The following is a 19,945-nucleotide window of genomic DNA, read 5'->3' as shown; positions in this document are numbered from 1 at the left end:
GTACTTAAATTTAGGAACTAACTCTCTCTTGACTGTTTAAACTTAGCAATCATAAGTCTGAAGTTATTGATGTAATCCTTGTCCCCCAAAACTGTGCAGCCAGATAGCCAGCCAATATACAGACATAGGGAGGGAGAAGGATGGCAGTTGGGTGAGCAGGATTTTTAGGTTTATTGGAAGCAATGCATTGGAAGAACAATTTTATTCCTATTCACAAAATATTCTACTACTTTTTCCTAAGATGTGAGAGATATTTTGACTTTATAGAAGATTTAAAATTAACTGCAAGAATATTTATAGACTAGAAATGGGCAATTTCTTTAGTCCCTTTTCAAGTCCAAGTGAACACATTAGGTGGTTGTGATTGGATTCCTGTTTTCACAGTCTGTGGTGTCAGCTTTGTGATGATATTTTCATTCACCTATTCGGCTCTTCAACACATGTATCCTGTGAAATGGACTCCTAGATACGTACTTACCCTGTCTCCAGTAGGAGTTAGTTTCTGTAATCAATAAAGAGTAGCTCCTTTGAAAGCAATTCAGAGCACATGATTGAAACTTAACTCTGAGTTGCATTGAGGAGTTGAGTATTTCTATCCCATTGGCCATGTAAGGGGAAGAGGGACACTAACCTCCTAATAGAGTCATTTGAAGTCAGCTGGTCACTTAAGAGGCACTCTTGCAAGGAGTGGAACAAAATGCTCTCCTATTCTGTCAAATCTTAAGCAAGGACTCAGCCTGTCTGGGGAAGTGCTGGTAGGTGGAAGGTGCTCTGTAATTGTGACTGTTAAAAGACAGCAGTTTTTGCTTTCATTCTGAAAGTGTGTTGCAGTGGGCAGTTTTAATATGTTTTCATGCTTTAAGGAAGCATGTATAGAATAATAGAAAGTGAGGTTGCAAAAGAGCTAAAGGGATTGTCTTGTTTATTCACGCATGGTTTATGAACAAGGCAACATCAGCTAGGCTGTCATAACCTGAAGTTCAACTGTAATGTCAACTGTAAATGTAAAGTTAACTGTAATGTTTAATTGTAAAGTTCTTGTCTGATTTGAAGTAAAGATCGTACTACGCAGCATATAGAAACCTTTCAAATTTACACAACCCACCCAGAGTCTGCAAATCAAACTACAAACACAGATCTTTTTTTAAGTAAAAATGTATATTAACATTGTGGGACTGGAGAAGCACCTCAGTAGTTCTCTAGCTTTTGAAAAATATATCTAGAAATAATTTACAGTTTTCAGAAATATTTGCAAGAGGTCTTTGTGTTTATTGTACTGACTTCCTGTCTTTCCCTGGGCTTTCTCTAACTTTTTCCAGAATAAAGCTTTGACTTAGGTTAGCTGCACCAAGGATCTGATCTTGGTACATATGTGATTCTATACCTCCAAAGTATCTTATTTATTGTTCTTCCCCCCTCCCCCCTTCTTAATGATAAAAAACTTCGAAAAGACATGCTGGGCCTATTTTTCCGTGATTTCCCTTTTACAGGCATGATTTATAGTCCTAAAATGGATTGTCAGTACTGTTGGTACCTCTAAGTATGAAATTAACAATATAAATCCATTATCTGCAGTTGGAATTGTTCAAATTTGTGACCAGAATTTAATTTTCACTCTAAAATTTAGTTATTCACATAACCTTCTCCCAAAGAAATGGAAACAGTATCTGTGACTACTGAGCTATGTAACCTTGTTTATAAACCAAGCAAGCTCTATCTTAAAACTGGTTGGATTTCTGCCCCCTTTACTTTCACATGAGGATGGAGTGAAAATTTAAGTTTCTGAATTCAAATGAAGTTCATTATGCCTAGCACTTTGACTTCATTAAAACCAGGTATTTTTATTATTATAGAGATAGTTTCTTCTTTCAGGGAATGATGCACAGAACCTGCAACAGAACTATCAGGGCCACTGTAGTAACTAAAATGATAGTATTTTCATCTGGATAGCGATGTGTTAAGATGACACAGATCTATTGGTATGACTCGCTATTGAGAGAAACATTCTGTATGCAGACATTTTGACAGAGTTCTTTCAGAAGGAGTAAAATGAGGACAATCCATAGTGAAAAATATTTTTTCCTTGTCTTGATGTTTCCATAACCTTTAATGATTGTACATTTGAGAGGTAACATTGCTGAGAAAAGCAAATTTTAAGCAGATGCTTTGTTAGGGAATAATGTACCAGCTGAATATTTATGGACTCTGCAGGGGTAGTCATAGTCTTTGACTTATGGAAGTGCTAGCTGTACTCAGATACATCTTAGAAAGGGTAGGTTTTGCTCCTCCAGCACATAGCCAACCAACTTCACAGGCTATTTAGCTTTGCTTCTTTTAGCTGCAATTTCAGGTTTTACTGACCTGAGAGCAGGATTTAAGTGCTTTCTTATCTTTGGCATTCTCTTCTTCTTAAATCTTTTGCCAGGATGTGGAGGATCATATACAGCAGCTGTATTTATACTTTTCAGTAAAATCAGGTCAGGGCCTGTTCTCTGACCCTAAGGCCAAATGACCCAGCACAGCTTGTGTCCATATGCTTAACCCTTTTCTCCTGCAAAAGTAGGGCAGCCTCATCCATGCTGTCTAGGACTGGATGACTTCCTTCTTTTTTGTTTCACAGTGAGAGAGTCCCAGTAGCAGGAAAACTTAAGATTAACCTTTGTAGCTCTCAGCCAGCTGAAAATAGGCCCAGATTGATAAGTCTTTATGCAGCTCATCGCTCACAGCATGGGGGATATTCAGCTGTAGGTCTTGAACAGGAAACTGTCCATGAAACCAAGTCTTTTCATCAGTTCCCTTGCCCTCAACACATATATAGAATAAGATGCTCAGCTGGGTTTGATAATTCTGGTTTTCCCTGGTAGGAGTCAGGCAGCCAACCTAAGCCAGGGGACTACTTACTTAACAAGAACAAGGGAAGTAAGAAGAGTAAACAAGAGGGGGTCTGCCTACACATTAATTACAGTCCTGTATGGTCCTGATAGCAACCTCGTCAGCTTGTCTTTTTCAGATCCCCTTGTGAGAGCTTGTATCATCTTCTGTTTTTCTGAACAACTGGCTTTCTTCTCCCATGGCCTCTGAAGGAAAGACTCCATAAATTTCCAGAATTCTTGTGTTTGCATTTATGATCTTTGTCTCTTCTGAATCCAGGAAACTAACAGCTAGAAAACTAGCTAGAGCTAGCTGATCACCAAACTCTGAATCAGGGGCTCTGGAGCTGCCAATTAACAGTACAGGATGTTTGCTAAGGAATGACTTAATGTGAACCAATCTTTCCCGTCCCGCCTGCTTCCTCGACAGTTCTCTGTTAGATGAACTAAACATGTTCAGACAGTAAAAGACACCAAAAATATTGGCTTTACTCTGTGCATTACTTATTATGTGGAGCCTTAATGTCTGTCCATCTCAAGATAGTCTACATCATAGGAAAAAGAATAGTCAGGCAGCTATGCTGCTCTGTACGCCCTGCTTTATTTGGGAAAGTGGGGAAGAGGAAAGGAAAATGTTTCAATTGTCTTATCCCATTGACTTTGTTAGACCTGCAAAAAAAGATTATGTCCAGTGGGTTTAGTTTTCTTCCAGCAGGTGGAAAATAAGACCAACTTGGAGGGTTTTGCTTTTTTTGTTTACTCTGTTTTAATATAATCAGTCTCCATTGATATTAGCGGTTTTCTTTGTGTCACAGTGTAACTACACATGGACCTACAGAAGCAATACATCATGTGTATAATCATTCTAAAGAACTATATATAAAAGAAACTTTCTTTTTTCCTTCCAGAATATTCCCTGTCGTGCCATTTCAATGGGTCAGGGCCAGGAAGTACATGCAAGGCGCCTATTAAATCAGTGTATGCAAGATGGAGGATGGCTTCTTCTACAGAACTGCCACCTTGGCTTGGAGTTTCTCAGTGAATTAATGGACACCATTGCAACAACAGAATCTATGAGTGAAAGTTTCAGAACCTGGATCACTACAGAGGCTCACCCAGAGTTTCCTATTAATCTTTTACAGTCTTCTATCAAATTTACTAATGAACCCCCTCAAGGTAGGAAGCCATGCTTTTTTTGAGTTTTGGGTCTTGCTTTTTTCCTCTGCTCTGTATCACTATACTCTGTGCAGTGTTTTAGGTTTTATTCTTTGTTGTTTCATTAACTAAATACAGCACTGTGTAAGTCAGTCTTGCGATGTGTAAAGCATGACTCTTTTGGGGAGAAAATGGATATCATTTGGTTTTGTAACAGAAGTTGACAGTGATTTTTGTTGTTTGTGTAGAACCTGTGGAGAATGCCAGGTCAGTGGTCCTTTCTTAAACTTAGTACACTCCATCACTCTTCTCTTTCTGTCCTGTTGACCCCACCCAAGGATGCAGGGGGTACAGATCCTGTGCTCTGCTGGACAAAGAAAAGAAAGGATTCTTCTGAACACCCAACCTCAACCTCCCAAGCTGCTGTGTGTAGCTGTGGCTATTGCTTCTTGTTATGTCATCTGGGACTGCTGACAGGATACTGACCCTAGCATCTTTGTAATCGTCCTTCAAGTATTTGTGAGCTGCTACAGAATCACCCCTTAGCCTCTGTCACAGGCAAGACAGTTAATAACAACCCATAGTGGATCTGAATACTGGGGTTCACTTGAGAACGAATGAGATTAGGGTTTTTATGCTACTTATTTTACACACTCACTCACTCATGCTCCCAGCCTCCTGTACTGCATTCATTCCATCTTGACTTCCCTTCCTATTGGAGGGATCGCAGCTGGTCCGGGAAAGTCAGGCAAAAATTCATGTTGGTTTCATGCTGTGCAGCTACTTGCAGCTACCAGTCTTGGACATTACTGGCCTAGGTCCCTGGGCATCCCCTGGCATTTGCCTCCATGCATGTCGCCTACCTCCTGGATCTTTCCCCACTTCCAGGATGTTTCCTTAAGCTAGGATGTTCATCTTGCATTCTGGGCTGCTAAGCCCCCAGTTTTCCTAAGTAGTCTATGTGCAGAAGTACAATGCGTGATCAGCGTCCTAATTGACAGTTCTGATTCATGTTTCTGTATTAATTGGAGGATTCAGGACATTTCACTTTTTGCAGCCTGTACTATGCACAGATAACAAGTAGCAGATTTGTCCTTGAGAGTTCAAAATTTCAGTTTTGGACAGCCACCATCCCTCATACGTGCACACATTTATCTGCCACCTTTCAGTGTTCACAATTTAAGCTGTTTTTTGTATACCACAGCCTTGTCTTCAACAGACTAAACAAACTCAGCCTTCTTGTCCTGTGTTTGTAGATCATGCACTCTCAGGATCTGACCACCTTTATTGCCCCATCCAGTTTCTCCACACCTCCCTTGTGTGCCAAATGTGGACAATAAATCTGAGGGGAAGCCTGATCAGTGCTAAGTGGAAAGTGATAAGAACTTCCTTCAGTCTGCTGGCTGTGCTTCTTCTGAGCTAGCCCACTATCTGGATTGCCTTACTTGCAAGAAGAGTGCAATTTTGGCTTATAGTCAACCTGGCATCTGCAATAACCCTGAGATGCTTACCAGTAGGCCTCAGCTAGCAGATCTCAGCTTGTACAGATGCATGGGGTTATTGTGCTGCAGGTGCAGAACTTTGCACTTCTCCTTGTTGACCTTCAAGCAGGTTCTGTTGGCCAAGTCTTCATCTCTCTCTAGATCCCTCTGGACAGATGCTCTGCCATTTAGTGTGTCAGCCACGCTTTCTAATTTAGTATTGTCTGCAAATTTGTTAAAGTTGCCTTTTGTCTCCTTATCCAAGCCACTGATAAAGATATTGAACAACATCTGTCCCTGGTGTACTTTGCTTTTTTTTCTGGCTTCTAGGGTATCTTAAGCCATTGTTCACTTACTATTCTTTGAGCCTAGTAACCAACCCGCTAGCCTTCTACAATAAGATGATTGGTTTAGTGGACGAGGGGAGAGCATAGGGTGTTGTTTATCTTGACTTGAAGAAGGCTTTTGACACAGGCCTCCAATACATCCTTATAGGCGTACTGATGAAGTACGCATTACAGAAGTGGACAGTGAGGTGGATTGAAAACTGTGTGAACTCCCAGGCTCAAAGGGTTGTGGTCAGCTGCACAAATCCAGCTGGAGAGCAGTCATCAGTGATGTACCCCAGGGGTCAATATTGGAGCCAGCAGTGGTTAAAATTTTCACTAATGACCTGGATGCTGGGACACCCTCAGCAAGTTTACAGTTGATACAAAGTGGAAAGAACAGGCTGATACACCAGAAGATTGTGGTGTTTATTCCATGGGAGTTTCACATGCTGGAGAAATTGTCTGACAGGAATCTGCTTAACTTCAACATAGGGAAATGCCAAGTACTCCCCCTGGGGAGAAAGAACCTCATGCACCTATACATGATGGGGCTGACCAGCTGTAAAGCAGCTTTGCAGAAAACGACTTGGGGGTCCTGATGGAAATCAAGTGGAACACGAGCCAGCAATATGCCCTTGGAACAAAGATGGCCTGCAACACCCTCAGCTGCATTAGGAAGATCATTTCCAGCAGGCTGAGGGATGTGATTCTTCTCTACTCAGCCATGGTGAATGGTGTGTCCAGGTCTGACCTCTCCAGTGCAAGAAAGACATGGACAGAACGAGTCCAGTGAGAGGCCACAAAGATGCTGAAGGGATGGAGAACATGACATATGAGAAGAGGCCAAGAGAGCTATGATTGTTTAATCTTGAGGAGAGTGGTATCATACCACTGTAATGGGAGTGAAAACAGCAAGACTTTTCTCAGTGGTGCCAAGTGACAGAAAGAGAGGTGATGGACACAAATGGAAATCCAGGAAATTCCACTTCAACATCAGAAAAAGCTTAACCCACTGCGAGGGTGGTCAAATACTGGAACAGCTTGTTCAGTGAATTTGTAGACTCCATCCTCAAAACCCACATGGACAAGGCACTGAGCAATCAGCTCTAGTTGGCCCTGCTTTGAGAAGGGGTGTTGCGCAAGGTGACCTCCACAGGTCTCTTCCAACCTCAACTATTTGGTGTTATTCTGTGTGATATGAAAACATCCAGCTTTTCTACGTAGTCTCTCACCTGTTGCTCTCCTGCTGTTGAATGTCTCTCTCTTACCCAAACTATGCTGCTACCTGCAGACATCCTTTATAAGTTTATAGAAGCAAATTACTACCCTGCCTTATATCTACTCATTATGTATGATGAGGGAAGGTTACTTTGTATTTTGGACTATGGCAGAAAGAAATCCTCAAGCCTGACACTTATTTTGTCTTTTAACTCCCTCATCTTTAACTGTGTAATGCATTAACTTGCCCTTCATTTATATATATGTGTTGCCACTGATTTCAGTTAATGAAGTCAGTAGGAGCTGAGAATTTTTATCCAAGGTTGTATTTCATGCCTCAGTCATTTAAACCTTTTATTTCAGTACTCATCTTCCTTTGAATATTAGTAAGATGTGTACAAAATGTCTGATCTTTGTGAAAGATATGCTGTTTCAGTGTATATACGCCACTCTCAAGAGCAGTTAGTCAGTCTGCTGGTAAAAATTTCTTACTTCTTTCTCTTCTCCACCCCCCTTTTTAATTCAGTCCTCAGCATCTTTTTATTGTACTGTCACCCCTCCTTATCATTCAAATGATAACACACTATAGCTCCAAGAGGCTATTTTAAAAGTCAGGTAATAGCCAATTTACAACTTGCATTTAGTAATAGAAATATGCCTGGTGTAACAATTTAAGTCAGGATGAAATTTAAACAGCTTTAGTTTTCTGATTCTGTCCTGCCACATCAGTAGCACGAGGTGATAAGGCACTTTTATTTGATTACTTTGTCTTGATTTTGGGACTCTCTTATGATGCCCTTATAATATTTTCAAAAGCTATTTGTTTGAATATTGTTCTACAGGATCTTTGTGAAGTAGGAAAGAAGCAAAAGGGCTTTTTTGTGTCATAGGAAGTATGATGACTTGGACAATCTATTCACTGCACTCGAAATCTGTCTTTTTAGACTTGTGTTAAGCTGATTAGGTGGAAGATATCATAAGAGGGACCTGGCGTCAGTAACTCATGCTCAGTGTTGTCTGCCAAAGGCAGACTATGCTTCAGTAGCGCTGCTTGAAAGCATCTGGGAGTAGTGGGGCTTACATATTCCATGGAAGCTGAGATTGTATCAATATTATCTGCCTAAAGCTGTTCCTGGGATATGAAATGTCAGCACTCAAACAAACCTCCCCAAGTATTAGTATTTCCACTATGAATTTAGGTTCTCATCTCATCAGCTTGGTGCCTGTATGCCAGTCTGAGAAGCTGCATACAGAATTTTGAGATTGTTGTAGGAATGAAATCTAAATAAAATTGTCTTCAGTAGAACTAAAATCTCATTTCATATGTAAATATCAAAACACAAACTCTGGGATATTCAGTGCTATATTTCATATGACGTTAGGTGTCTTTTTGATTGTCATATAGTTGCTGAATAGTTATATTTATATTTCAGTTGTTATTGGTAACATTTAGAATATGATCACTTAATTGGAATTCCTTTCAGACTTCTGAATTTAATTTCATGTGTCATCTACCTGAAACAAAATGTAATTGAAATTTGCCTGCTATGACCAGCTGAACAGATAATTGATTCAAAGAGATTATTTGAAGCTATAAATAAGATGCTACTGCAAACTGGAATAGAGAATTCTGCTTAATGGAAGTTGTACTTATGGGTTCCATACATTTTTTTTGCTCATATATTACATTTTTATATTTATTTTCTAGGTGTGAAAGCTGGCTTAAAACGAACATACTCAGCTGTTACTCAGGATCATCTAGAAGTGAGCAACATGCCACAGTGGAAACCATTGCTATATGCTGTAGCATTTCTTCACACGACTGTTCAGGTTTAAAAATACATTTCTTTTCTTCTGTCATAAAGCCATGTTTCATTATGAATGCACCATGTTATTAAATGGAAAGCATGTTTAAATGAAAATCCCATGTTGGTAGATTAATACAAATAAAATAAGAAAGGAAACAACACACCTCTATTACTGCAACTGTCTTAGAGCTTTTAACTCTGCTCATGTTGATCTTGTACCTCCAGCAGGGATGGTATTTCAGAGCAAAAAAAGGACAGCCAACCAATGATCAATTAGTGTACTCTTCTGTTAAAGTCTTTGGGCATGGCTGTGTGATCTGTCTTTCAACTAACTGTTTTTTTACTAATATTTTAAATCATAAAAGCACATTAAAGAAATTTACAGCTTGCGTTGGAAAACCATGGTCTTAAAACTGCTGCTTTCACAATGAGAAGGGCTAAAAGGGTGAATATAAATCCTTCCTGCACTGAAACCTGTAGGAGGAAATGAAGGTGGAAGATGATTTTGGGTCTTGCCTTTCAGGAGTTCCATTAAAGAAAGTGCTTTATGGATTAACCACAACTTTTGATCATTCTATTGATAGATTTTGCAGTATCCTCAGTTTATATCTGGTGCGTAGTTAATTTAACTCTGTGGCATCCATGCACTGATACACTGTGGTCCAATAGAAGCCTGTGGTATGCTTGTCCTGCGCCCATCGCTTCTTTATTCGTGGAAATTAAGAATATTTAAATACCAGATATTGCCCTAACAACTACATACTGCCAGCTGCATCTGTAAATGATTCACTAAGAAGCAGCTTTTGCTACTTGGATCTCCACCATGCAGAGGTATCAGTGTTACGAATATACTTAGTCCATAAGAGGATCACAGACAATGATCGTGGCTGATGAGTTTGGACATCCTTTCCTAAAACAGTAGCTTCGTTTTTGAAATTCAGAAACTATACTTCTAGACTCACAGATTTGCTGCACTTAAAAAAGAGGATTTTTGTTCTTTGTTCGTATCTCTCTGCTGATGATGATAAATGAAGATATATTTAACTACTAGATAATTAACCAAGCATTTGGCCTTGTATGTGTTAAGAGAAGAATAATTTTTTAAAGTTGGTGAAATACAGCCCCGTCTGAACTACTGCATTCTTAGAATATTTCATCTATTCTTGTGCACTTCATGTTTTCTTCACAGTTACTATCAATCAGCCTTTTACCTTTAACTCTATCTATTTTACAGGAAAGACGAAAGTTTGGTCCACTGGGCTGGAATATTCCTTACGAATTTAATCAGGCAGACTTTGCAGCCAGCGTGCAATTTGTTCAGAATCATTTGGATGATATGGACATTAAACGTGGAGTGAACTGGAGCTGTGTTCGCTATATGCTTGGAGAAGTACAGTATGGTGGCCGTGTAACTGATGACCTTGACAAAGCATTGCTGAATACATATGCAAGAGTATGGTTTGGAGAGCATATGTTTAGTGAAAATTTTTGTTTCTACAAAGATTATGTTATTCCAAAAGGGAAAACAGTGGAAGACTATCTCCAGTACATAGAGCAATTGCCAGTGATTGATACACCTGAGGTAAAATGTTTCAAGATATTAAAGGGAGTTTTTGTCAGATAAATAATTTAATCAGGTATATTTTCCAGAGCCATAAATGTATAGGTCAAGATTAGCAGGCAGACCATTATAGTGGGTAGATATGCTGACCAGGAAGAGGTAGATGAGGCCTTCTTCAAACAATTGGAAGAAGTCTCACATTCACAGGCCCTAGTCCTCATGGAGGACTTTAATGACCCTAATTATCTGCTGGAAGTGTGACACAGCAGGGTTCAAGCAGTCTAGGAGATTTCTTGAGTGCATTAATGTCAATTTCCTGGCACAGGTAACTGAGGACCCAACAAAGAAAGGAGCTTGGCCGGACCTGATACTTATGAGCAAGGAACTGGTCAGGGATGTGAAATCCGGAGGCAGCCTTGACTGCAGTACCAATGGTGGAGTTCAGGATCCTAAGAGGAGGAAGTAGGACAAAAAGCAGGACCACAGCCCTGGATTTCAAGAGAGCAGACTTCAATCTCTTCAGAGGTTTCTTCTAGTCTTGGAAGAATCCCATGGAATATGGCCCTGGAGAGAAGAGGGGTCCAGAAGAACTGCTTTATATTCATGCATCACCTCCTCCAAGCTCAAGAAAGATCCATCCTAAAAAATAGGAAACCAAAGTCAGCAGGAGGCCTGAATGGATGAACAAGAAGTTTCTAACTGAATTCAGACATAAAAAGGAAGTGTACAAGAGGTGGAAGCAGGGGCAGGTGACCCAGCAAGAGTATAGAGCTACTGTCCAATCTTGCAGGGATAGGGTTAGGAAAGCCAAGGCCAAAGTGGAGCTGAATCTGTCAAGGAATGTGAAGGGCAACAAGAAAGGATTTTTCTAGTATGTAAACAGCAAAAAGATGACTAGGGAAAATGTGGGTCCGTTGCTGAATGGGGCAGGAGAACTACTGAGAAATTATATGGAAAAAGCTCAATGCCTTCTTTGCCTTAGTCTTTACCAGTAAAACTGGCCTCCAGGAGTCCCAGGATCCCTAGACAAAAAGTCTATAACAAGGAACTTACCCCTGGTGGAAGAGGACCAGGATAGGGAGCATTTAAACAAACTGAACATATGTATGTTCATGGTACCTGATGGGTTGCACCCATGAGTGGTGAGGGAGCTGGCTGATGTCATTGTCAGGTCACTCCCGATTACTTTTCAATGGTCATTGGACGAGGTTCCTGAAGAATGGAAGATAGCAAATATCACTCCAGTCTTCAAGAAGGGAGGAAGAAAGATCTGGGGAACTACAGGCTGGTCAGCCTCACCTCAGTCCCTGGGAAGGTGCTGGAGAAAATCCTCTTGCAAAACATTTCCAAACATGTGAAGGACAAGCAGGTGATTGAGAGTAGCCAGCATGGATTTGCGAAGGCCAAATCATGCTTAACCAACCTGTTTGCCTTCTACAATGAGGTGACCAGCTTGGTGGATGAGGGGAGAGCAGTGAATGTTTTTTACCTCAACTTTAGTAAGGCCTTTGACACTACCTCCCATAACATCTTCATAGACAAGCTGACAAAGTATGGGTTAGGTAAGTGTGCTGTGAGGTGGTTTGAAAACTGGCTAAATAACCAGCCCAAAGTCCAGCTGGAGACAGGTCACTAGTGCTGTATGCCAGGGGTCAATACTGGGGCCAACATCGTTTAACATCTTTGTTAATGACCTGGATGATGGGGCAGAGTGCGCCTTCAACACGTTCACAGGAGATACAAAACTGGAAGGAGTGGCTGATAGACCAGATGGTTGTGGTGCTACCCAGAGAGATCTGGACAGACTGGAGAACTGGGCAGAGTGGAATCTCATGAAGTTCAACAAAGGGAAATGGAAATTCCTGCATTGGTTGTCCTGGAGGACAACTAGCTGACCATGAACCACCCTCATGGCAAAGAGGCCAACAGCATCCTCGGCTGCATTAGGAAGAGGGAGGTGATCCTTCCTCTCTGCTGAGTACTGGTGAGACCACATCTGAAGTACTGAGTCCAGTTCTGGACTCCCCAGTACAAGAAAGATATGGACTGACTGGAGCGAGTCCAGAGCAGGGCAATGAAGATGATTAAGGGACTGGAGCATCTGTTATATGAGGAAAGGCTGTGAGAGCTGGGACTCTTTAGCCTGGAGGAGGCTCAGGCAGGATCTTATCAATCTGTACAAATACCTATTGGGAGGGTGTAAAGATGGAGCCAGAGTCTTTTCGATGGTGCCCAGTGAAAGGACAAGAGGCAATGGGCATAAACAACAGGAAATTCCATCTGACAAGAAGAAAATACTTTTCTACAGTGAAGGTGGTCAAGCACTGGAAGAGGTTGCCCAGAGAGGTTGTGGAGTCTCGATCTTTGTAGATATTAAAATCCCAACTGGACACTGTGCTGGACAGCCTGCTCTAGCTGACCATGCTTGAGCAGGCAGTTTGGATTAGATGACCCTCAGAGATCCCTTCCAAATGAAACTATTTTGTGATTTTGCAATTCTGTATGGGATTGAGCAGACATGTGAATGGAAAAATAATGAAAGTAAAAAAGCCATATGGTCTCATTTTGCAAGTTATAATTGGGAGATTATTCCATTTTGACAACAGGAAGATCTGGATATTGCCGTGAATTAATGGGGTAGGGTGCAAGGGTAGCTCTTGGTTGCAACCACTTTTACATGTCCCAGTGTGCGTATCCTGCAGTGGTCACATTAACTGGAGGTCTGCAACTTTCTGCTCCCTCTAGTACAGGCACACATGATGAAGCTAGTTAAAATCAAAACAAGTGAATGCTCTGGATTTCTGTCTCATTGCTATAAAGTTGATAAATGCCTTTGGAGGTAAGTTCTATTAAAATTTAATAGACAAGACTAAACAGAAAAAAATGGTTTTCTGTTACTGATAATTGCTGGCTAAGAGGGCAAGAAGATTCCAAGGTCATAAAATAAACTTGAAAAGTTTTAAATATCTGAAGGTAGTAAAAGCAGAATGCAATGGTATTTGTGCTGGCAACGACACAACTTTTCCAAGTGAGGGTAAATGCAGCCATGATAATGCACCAGCAGGATCCATTTGAGCCCAAGTCATGAAGTGGTTCCTATCAGTGTGCGAACCTTGACTCTATCAGATTTCAGCTGCCACTTTCATGGATCTGCTTTTCTAAGCACTTGGGAACCTATCTCACAATGCTGCAATGCATTTTTAAAGTATTTTGATGCCTGTAAAAAATCTGTATGTATGATTTGATGTAGGGAATTTTACCTTTTACTTCTATGTAAATAGGATCAAGTCCAGGAATGCAAGCATCTTTTTATCCTTCACATTTTCACAGGTTAGGAAGAAAGCTACGACTTTCTTCTATCATTCCAAAATCTGTCAAAATTGCTCATGGAAACTTTTAACCTTTTAAGCTCCCAGTCTTCTTTGTTCCATGAAGGATATTGCGCTAGTCAAAACAGTGTATCTTTGTTTTCTCCCCTTTCCATTTTTGGTTAAGAAAGACAGACTGAGTAAGTCTGATTGCTGTAGCCTTGCTCTTTTGATGAAATTTCAACCTCTGGTCAGAATAAACACTGACTTGTGAAGAGGGCTATTGAACTCGGCAATCCCTTTGAAAATGACTTTGATTTCAGAAGGATATAGAGCTTTAGCAATTGGTTTTGAGGGTATGTCAGGCTAAAAAAACCTGAAAGACAGAATCCAACATCCCCTTTTTAATCAAAATTTCCAGAGATTTTGGACCAAAAAGAATGAGAAATTTGGCTCCTTGATTAATTTACAGGACATCCAGGGCAGTGGGCCACCCATTGCTTTACTACTGTCATTTCTTTGTTCTTATTCCTTCTTAGATGGAAAAATCTGCTAAACCAAAACCAAACAAACCAACCTTTATTGTGCAAGAGCAAAAGCAGGAGAGAGTTTGTCTTCAAATGTGTATTTCATTCCATGATAAATAAAGTGCATTGATATTTTCACTTTTTACAGCTCTAAATATTCAGGATGAATAAACTGCTATGTGTAAAATGTGTTAAATCCCACTTGGAACCTTATTCCATGCTAGTTATAGTCACACCTTCTCTCACATGCAGTATTAGCTCTATACTGTGTTCTTTGTGCTGTTGTAAGGATCACATCCACAGCTAGTGTAAATCAGTGCAGCTTTGCTGGCTTTGACACAGGTGTAGCCACTTACATCCCTTGTCTCTGAGTTTCTAGATTTGCAAGCGTAACAATATTACATATGGCCCTTTTTATTCTGTCCTCAGGGTATGTAAATATTGGTTACTAGAAGTGTCTTCTTGTCATATACCAATTCTAATGTAAAATATGAAAACATGAAAAATGAGAAATGGAAGATTGCTTGGCTTTTGTGCTCAGTTAGAGGGCAATCCTTCCTCATTGTTGGATCAGTGGTTCAAAGTTTGTAAGAGGTAGTTAATAGCTATAATTAAATGAGGGCTTGTGAAATAAGTCACAGTACAATTCCTCCTGGAGAAGAGTTGCAATTGTGAACCTGACAATTATAGACTTACTGGTATTTCGGTGGAAGTTTCTGAGAAAGCTATTATCACTCAGACAAAGGGCAGCTTTGCAGTAATTCTGTACTAGCTGTATCTTAAATAAAATAATTCCATTTCAGAAGAAGGGGAAGTAAGGACTGGAGACTTAAACCAAAAATAGCTAAACCATAACATATCCTAAATATATCACCAGTCATAAAATCTTTAGGTGTTTCAAATATGGGCAGTGTTTTATTCACTGTGCTGCATGCTTTGTAAGCCTAAGAAACTGAGTAAAACAAAATGTGTTAGAAATGGTAACTGGTCTGATTATTAGGGGCATCTACTTGTGCTGGTACAACAGCAATAGATCTGTAGAGAAAAAGAGCTAGTGGTGAGGGGTCAGTGTCCACATATGACTTGTTTTCAACAAGCTCTAGTCTGAACCAGTGGAAAGGAATCAGTTTGTAGCCCTTGATAGCACTTCATAGCATGATCCGAAGCCTGCTATGTGAAGATAATCAGAAGATCAGTTAAAAAAAACCCCCACTCATATGAATGAAAACGCTGTTGTATATGCAGCCTACATTAATGTTTTTTGTGTAATTAGGTCTTGGTCCTTGGCCAGTTAAATGGATGTACTTCCACTGACCTATTCATATCTATTGTTTTATAGAGCTGAGGATTTTCTTCCTTGTTTGTCCATTTTTATGCATTCTTTCACTAATATAATTTTAGAAGGAAAATCACAATTTTTTTCTATTTTTTTCCCCTTTTAATTTAAGGTATTTGGACTTCACCCTAATGCAGATATAACTTACCAGACTAACCTGGCTAATGAGACATTAAGTACAATAGTGAGCATCCAGCCCAAAGACAGCGGCACTGGAGGAGGGGAAACCCGAGAAGCAGTAGTGCAACGTCTTGCTGATGAGATGCTAGAGAAGTTACCTCCAGATTATAACCCTCATGAGGTATATGCTGCTTTATAGATACAGATGTTTTATGTATGTATGTATGTATATGTTTTATGAGTTTTATTGTGCTGCTTAAATTTAACTGGCACGCATTTTAAAAAGCTCTTAAAATTATGCATAGTGTTTTATAAGTCTGTTTTGGTTTATTATCTAAAATATTCCTACATTGGAAACATATATTTCAAATGCCATAGTCCACTTAATTAGTCACCTTAACTCAGATGAGCCATAAGGGGCTTCAGAAAGTTCTTGCCTTCCTTAGTAGCTTAGAGAAGGACACCGGTGCCTCTTACAGTAGTTACAGCTTTCAAATTGCCTACTCTTATTATGATACCACTGTTATGAATAATGGATCTTATCACTGACCTTTTCATGCCCCAGATTTTTTGGAGTTTGAGCCATAACAGATTAATTTGTCAATCTTTTCTTGCATTTTTTATTAACAGTCTCATTAAATGGAAAAAAATCCAGCATAAAGCACTCTTGCAGCAGTTTGTAAGTAGGATCTGGTGTCTTGCCATGTGTTTCATGAACAGTAACTGTTAAAAACCCCTCATCTCCATGATTTTATTATTTGCAATTCTGTATTGCACTGATAGTGCTTTTTTTCCCTGGTTGCAGCCCAAGCTTGTAGAGTGCCCTGGATGGAGTATTGCAACTTGTTACATTATACTTTATTTTCTTCTCTGTCCAATTGAGAATGTCCACTTAGGTTACAACCAATAGTCTTGGGGCCCTGGCAATATTTCCTGTCTTCTGTTCTACTATTCATCTCAGATTTAATATGTCTTGTATAAATAGCCTCTTCTGTACTGTCATAGTTCAATTCAGAACTTCTCTTTTCATTCCCCTCTTGGCAAACTACTTACAATATGTAATGTTTTTTGGTGAGGTTTCCTAACAGCATTCTCCATATAGTTGTTTTTCCATCCATCCCTGCTGGAGTCTCTCTTTTTTTGTCACCTGCTTATTGAGTGATTCCCAGCGATAGTATATAAATCATTTATTTGTAGTATTTGATTTGGAATGGAGTCAGTTTTCTAGTTTTCACATTATTATTTAATAGTAAATAAATATTACAAATAGAAAATGAAATTAAATATAGTAAGTATAATAACATTTAATTACTAATTTAATAATTTACACCTTGGATCTACACCTATTATCTACACCTTGGATTGTTCTCAGTCCTTTTCCCTTATCCTTCCTATCACAGTAAAGTTTTTCATGGAACAAGTTTCTTCTAGTTTTATGCAGCTCCTTAGAAATCTTTTTTTCAATTTGCAATAGCAATAGAATACTGAATGCCTGGGTAGTATATATGGTTCTCCAATATTTGTAATATGTGTATTGAACTATTTTTTTTCAATATATTTGCTAAATCCTCCAAAGGAGTATTTCTTCATTCCCTTGTTAAACTGCCAACTTTTCTCCTCCTGAAGAATTCATAATACTTAGAAGACATCAATAGTACTGGACTTTATATTGTAACCAGAGGGTATTCTTGCACTTAGATTTTACCCCTGGGAAGTTTGTGCCATGCCTCTTAGTCTTGTAAAATGCACACATGCTTGTTTAATCCAAATTTTACTTCTAAATGGTTTGAACAAATACTGTTTTCCACTGGCATTTCTTCTATTTAATCTTGGTCTCATTCACTCTCATTGCTTCTTGGTTTATTCACTCAGGTTATCCACACAAAACACACATAGAGTAGGCCTCCCCTTTTCAGTCACTCCCTCGAGTGTCTTAGCTTTGGAGACAACCACTTACAGAGCCAGGAGCTGTAGTTAAGCACAAAGAGTCTGGAGGGTTTCTTTTGAAAGTTCCACCCTGCGCTCCTAACTTGTCTCTATTTTACTACTGTATTTGGGTACAATACATACTTTTCCATGTGACTGTATAAAAAAATCACCACCAATTGTTTTCATTGCTGTTTCACTCTCATCATCCATTAGTGTGACAAGCTATTATCTTTTCTTATGATCTGCCAATCATACATGCAGGTTTTTATTTTCTTATAAGCAATCGTCTTTATAATGATGCTCACAATTAGATAGTTTTTTGCTTCTGTACCACTTCTTTGACATCTTCTCTGAGCTTCAGGGAAGCCTCTTTTGCTTCAATTTGCTTGACAGCTGTTCTCTTACGATTCAAGTAAGGAGATTCATGTTTGTACAGGACAAACCAATATTGGGTATTAATATTTCAGCATCACCACCCCCCCACCCCCCCCCCCCGCGCCCCATTTCATTCTTACAGGGACAGTCAGAGGATGTCCTGTTGGATCTATTTTTTCCCTCTGTATTTCTTGTAAATGTATTCTGAGCTCAGGATGTAAGTTTGTTTCATTCTCCTATCAGTAAGTGTAGATACCACCTCTTCCTGGTGATTTCTAGTTTTCTCAGGCTCTGTACATCTTGATATGTGAATTGCACTTCTCTTTGATTAATCACCCCACTCTGTACAGTGTTTCTTCAGTCCACATTACTGATGAATGCTATGGCACTTTTCCACAGAACCATCCAAAACTTACACTTTTTTTCTGTATCATAATAGTAATTCCTTTGCTCTGAGTATCTACAGAACATCCTCTGGTCATTTTCCAACACTTTATTATTGGTAATAATGTGTTCCTCTGTACATTTCTTTGGCCATGTCAGTTGCACTACATCTTCAGATTTTAATTCTGCAGTGTTAAGAGATTTGGTATTATGTTCCTGATTCTTTGATATTTCCTTCTTCATTTTGCCTAACGGATTTACCCTTTCTCTCATTCTCTAGATGTTAGAACACATTTGCGTCTTTACCAATGCTTTCTTTGTTAGAAGGGAATTTCCCTTTTCTGGCATTAGTGCCCAGTTCCACCTCTTTGCTGCAGTTGTTTATGTGCCAGGAGTGTGGCCACCTCTACACAATAAGCAAAACTCTGTATCAAATATGTTTCTCATCTGAACTGAAGCTTGTTATTCTGGAACCTCTTAGAAAGGCCAGAGATGGCAGGAGTAAGCTGTAGAGAAAGCTACATTTTTAAATGAAAGTTAGCATAAACTGACAAAAAAAAAGAATGTAAAAAAATACCAAATAATAAAAAAAAAAGATTATATTCCCTAACATATAACCAAGAATTTCATTAGTCAGAGCAGAAAAAGAAGGGAGAGTTTAGATGTTCTCTGTGGGAAGAAGAAACAGAATTTAGAAGCTACAATATAATAAGCAAATGAAATTAAACTTGCAAGTATAAGGAGTGAAATGGATTATGCAATTACTTCCTGTGATATCTGAAAAAAAGGGAATGAGATGAGTTCTGTTGTTTGTCAATTTAAGTCAACATTTGGTCATTCAGGACATTATTACCTATATTGAGGACATTATTACATACTAGATCAGTTTAACAGTCCTGAAACAGATCAAACTAATATACTAAATTGTAAGAGACTGAGGGAATGTGTCAAAAAGAGTTCCTATGCATGTTTCATTGGGTAAGAGCAGTAAAAAGAAAAATGTTTATTAGTCCTAGCAGCGCAGCTTGGGTTTGCTTTTAGAAGAATATTGTGCTCCAGTAAGGCCACGATGTGGTAGTCTTTGGAAATCCAGTTACAGAGATACTATCAGTGGAGAAAAGGAACAAAAAATTTAGGAAACAAATGAAGGTAATTAAAAGCAAATACTCTTCAGGGAAAGTGGCAGGTGTGTTTGCTATCTTTGATCAGTTCTTGTGGCTCCCTTTAGAAAGTGTGGAGTGAATTTGCTCAGAGTTAAAACCCCAGCAGACTAGGTTAGGGACAGATGGTACTGAAAACAATTATTTGCTGATGTTCAGAGCTCTGGATTGTACTTTCTCTTGATACATTGTGAATCCAGAGAAAATTCAGGCTGTCACACATACACCTTCATTTCTCAATTATTAGCCTTTGGCAATGACTTCGGAACCAACAACTTTCAAAAAAGGGCAACCATTTTACCCCATGATATATGCTGTTTCTTTTGTTCTTGTGTTCTTGTAACACTTCATCTCACCAGGCAAATAACTGACTCAATGTCTACC

General features: G+C 39.3%; 1 protein-coding gene across 1 annotated transcript in view; it reads left to right on the top strand.

Annotated features, from left to right (window-relative positions):
* Nucleotides 1-19,945, top strand: part of LOC104322993 (dynein axonemal heavy chain 5) — a 162,827-nt gene that overhangs the window by 120,677 nt on the left and 22,205 nt on the right. The window contains exons 65-68 of the mRNA XM_069778781.1: nucleotides 3,779-4,046; nucleotides 8,762-8,883; nucleotides 10,096-10,443; nucleotides 15,706-15,894. Of these exons, the coding sequence (XP_069634882.1) occupies nucleotides 3,779-4,046; nucleotides 8,762-8,883; nucleotides 10,096-10,443; nucleotides 15,706-15,894 (927 nt within the window). The remainder of the gene's footprint in view (nucleotides 1-3,778; nucleotides 4,047-8,761; nucleotides 8,884-10,095; nucleotides 10,444-15,705; nucleotides 15,895-19,945) is intronic.

This window comes from Haliaeetus albicilla, chromosome 3 (assembly GCF_947461875.1).
Source record: "Haliaeetus albicilla chromosome 3, bHalAlb1.1, whole genome shotgun sequence".
NCBI lineage: Eukaryota > Metazoa > Chordata > Aves > Accipitriformes > Accipitridae > Haliaeetus > Haliaeetus albicilla.
Note: the sequence above shows the minus strand (reverse complement) of the source record. Positions and strands in the feature narration are given on the sequence as shown.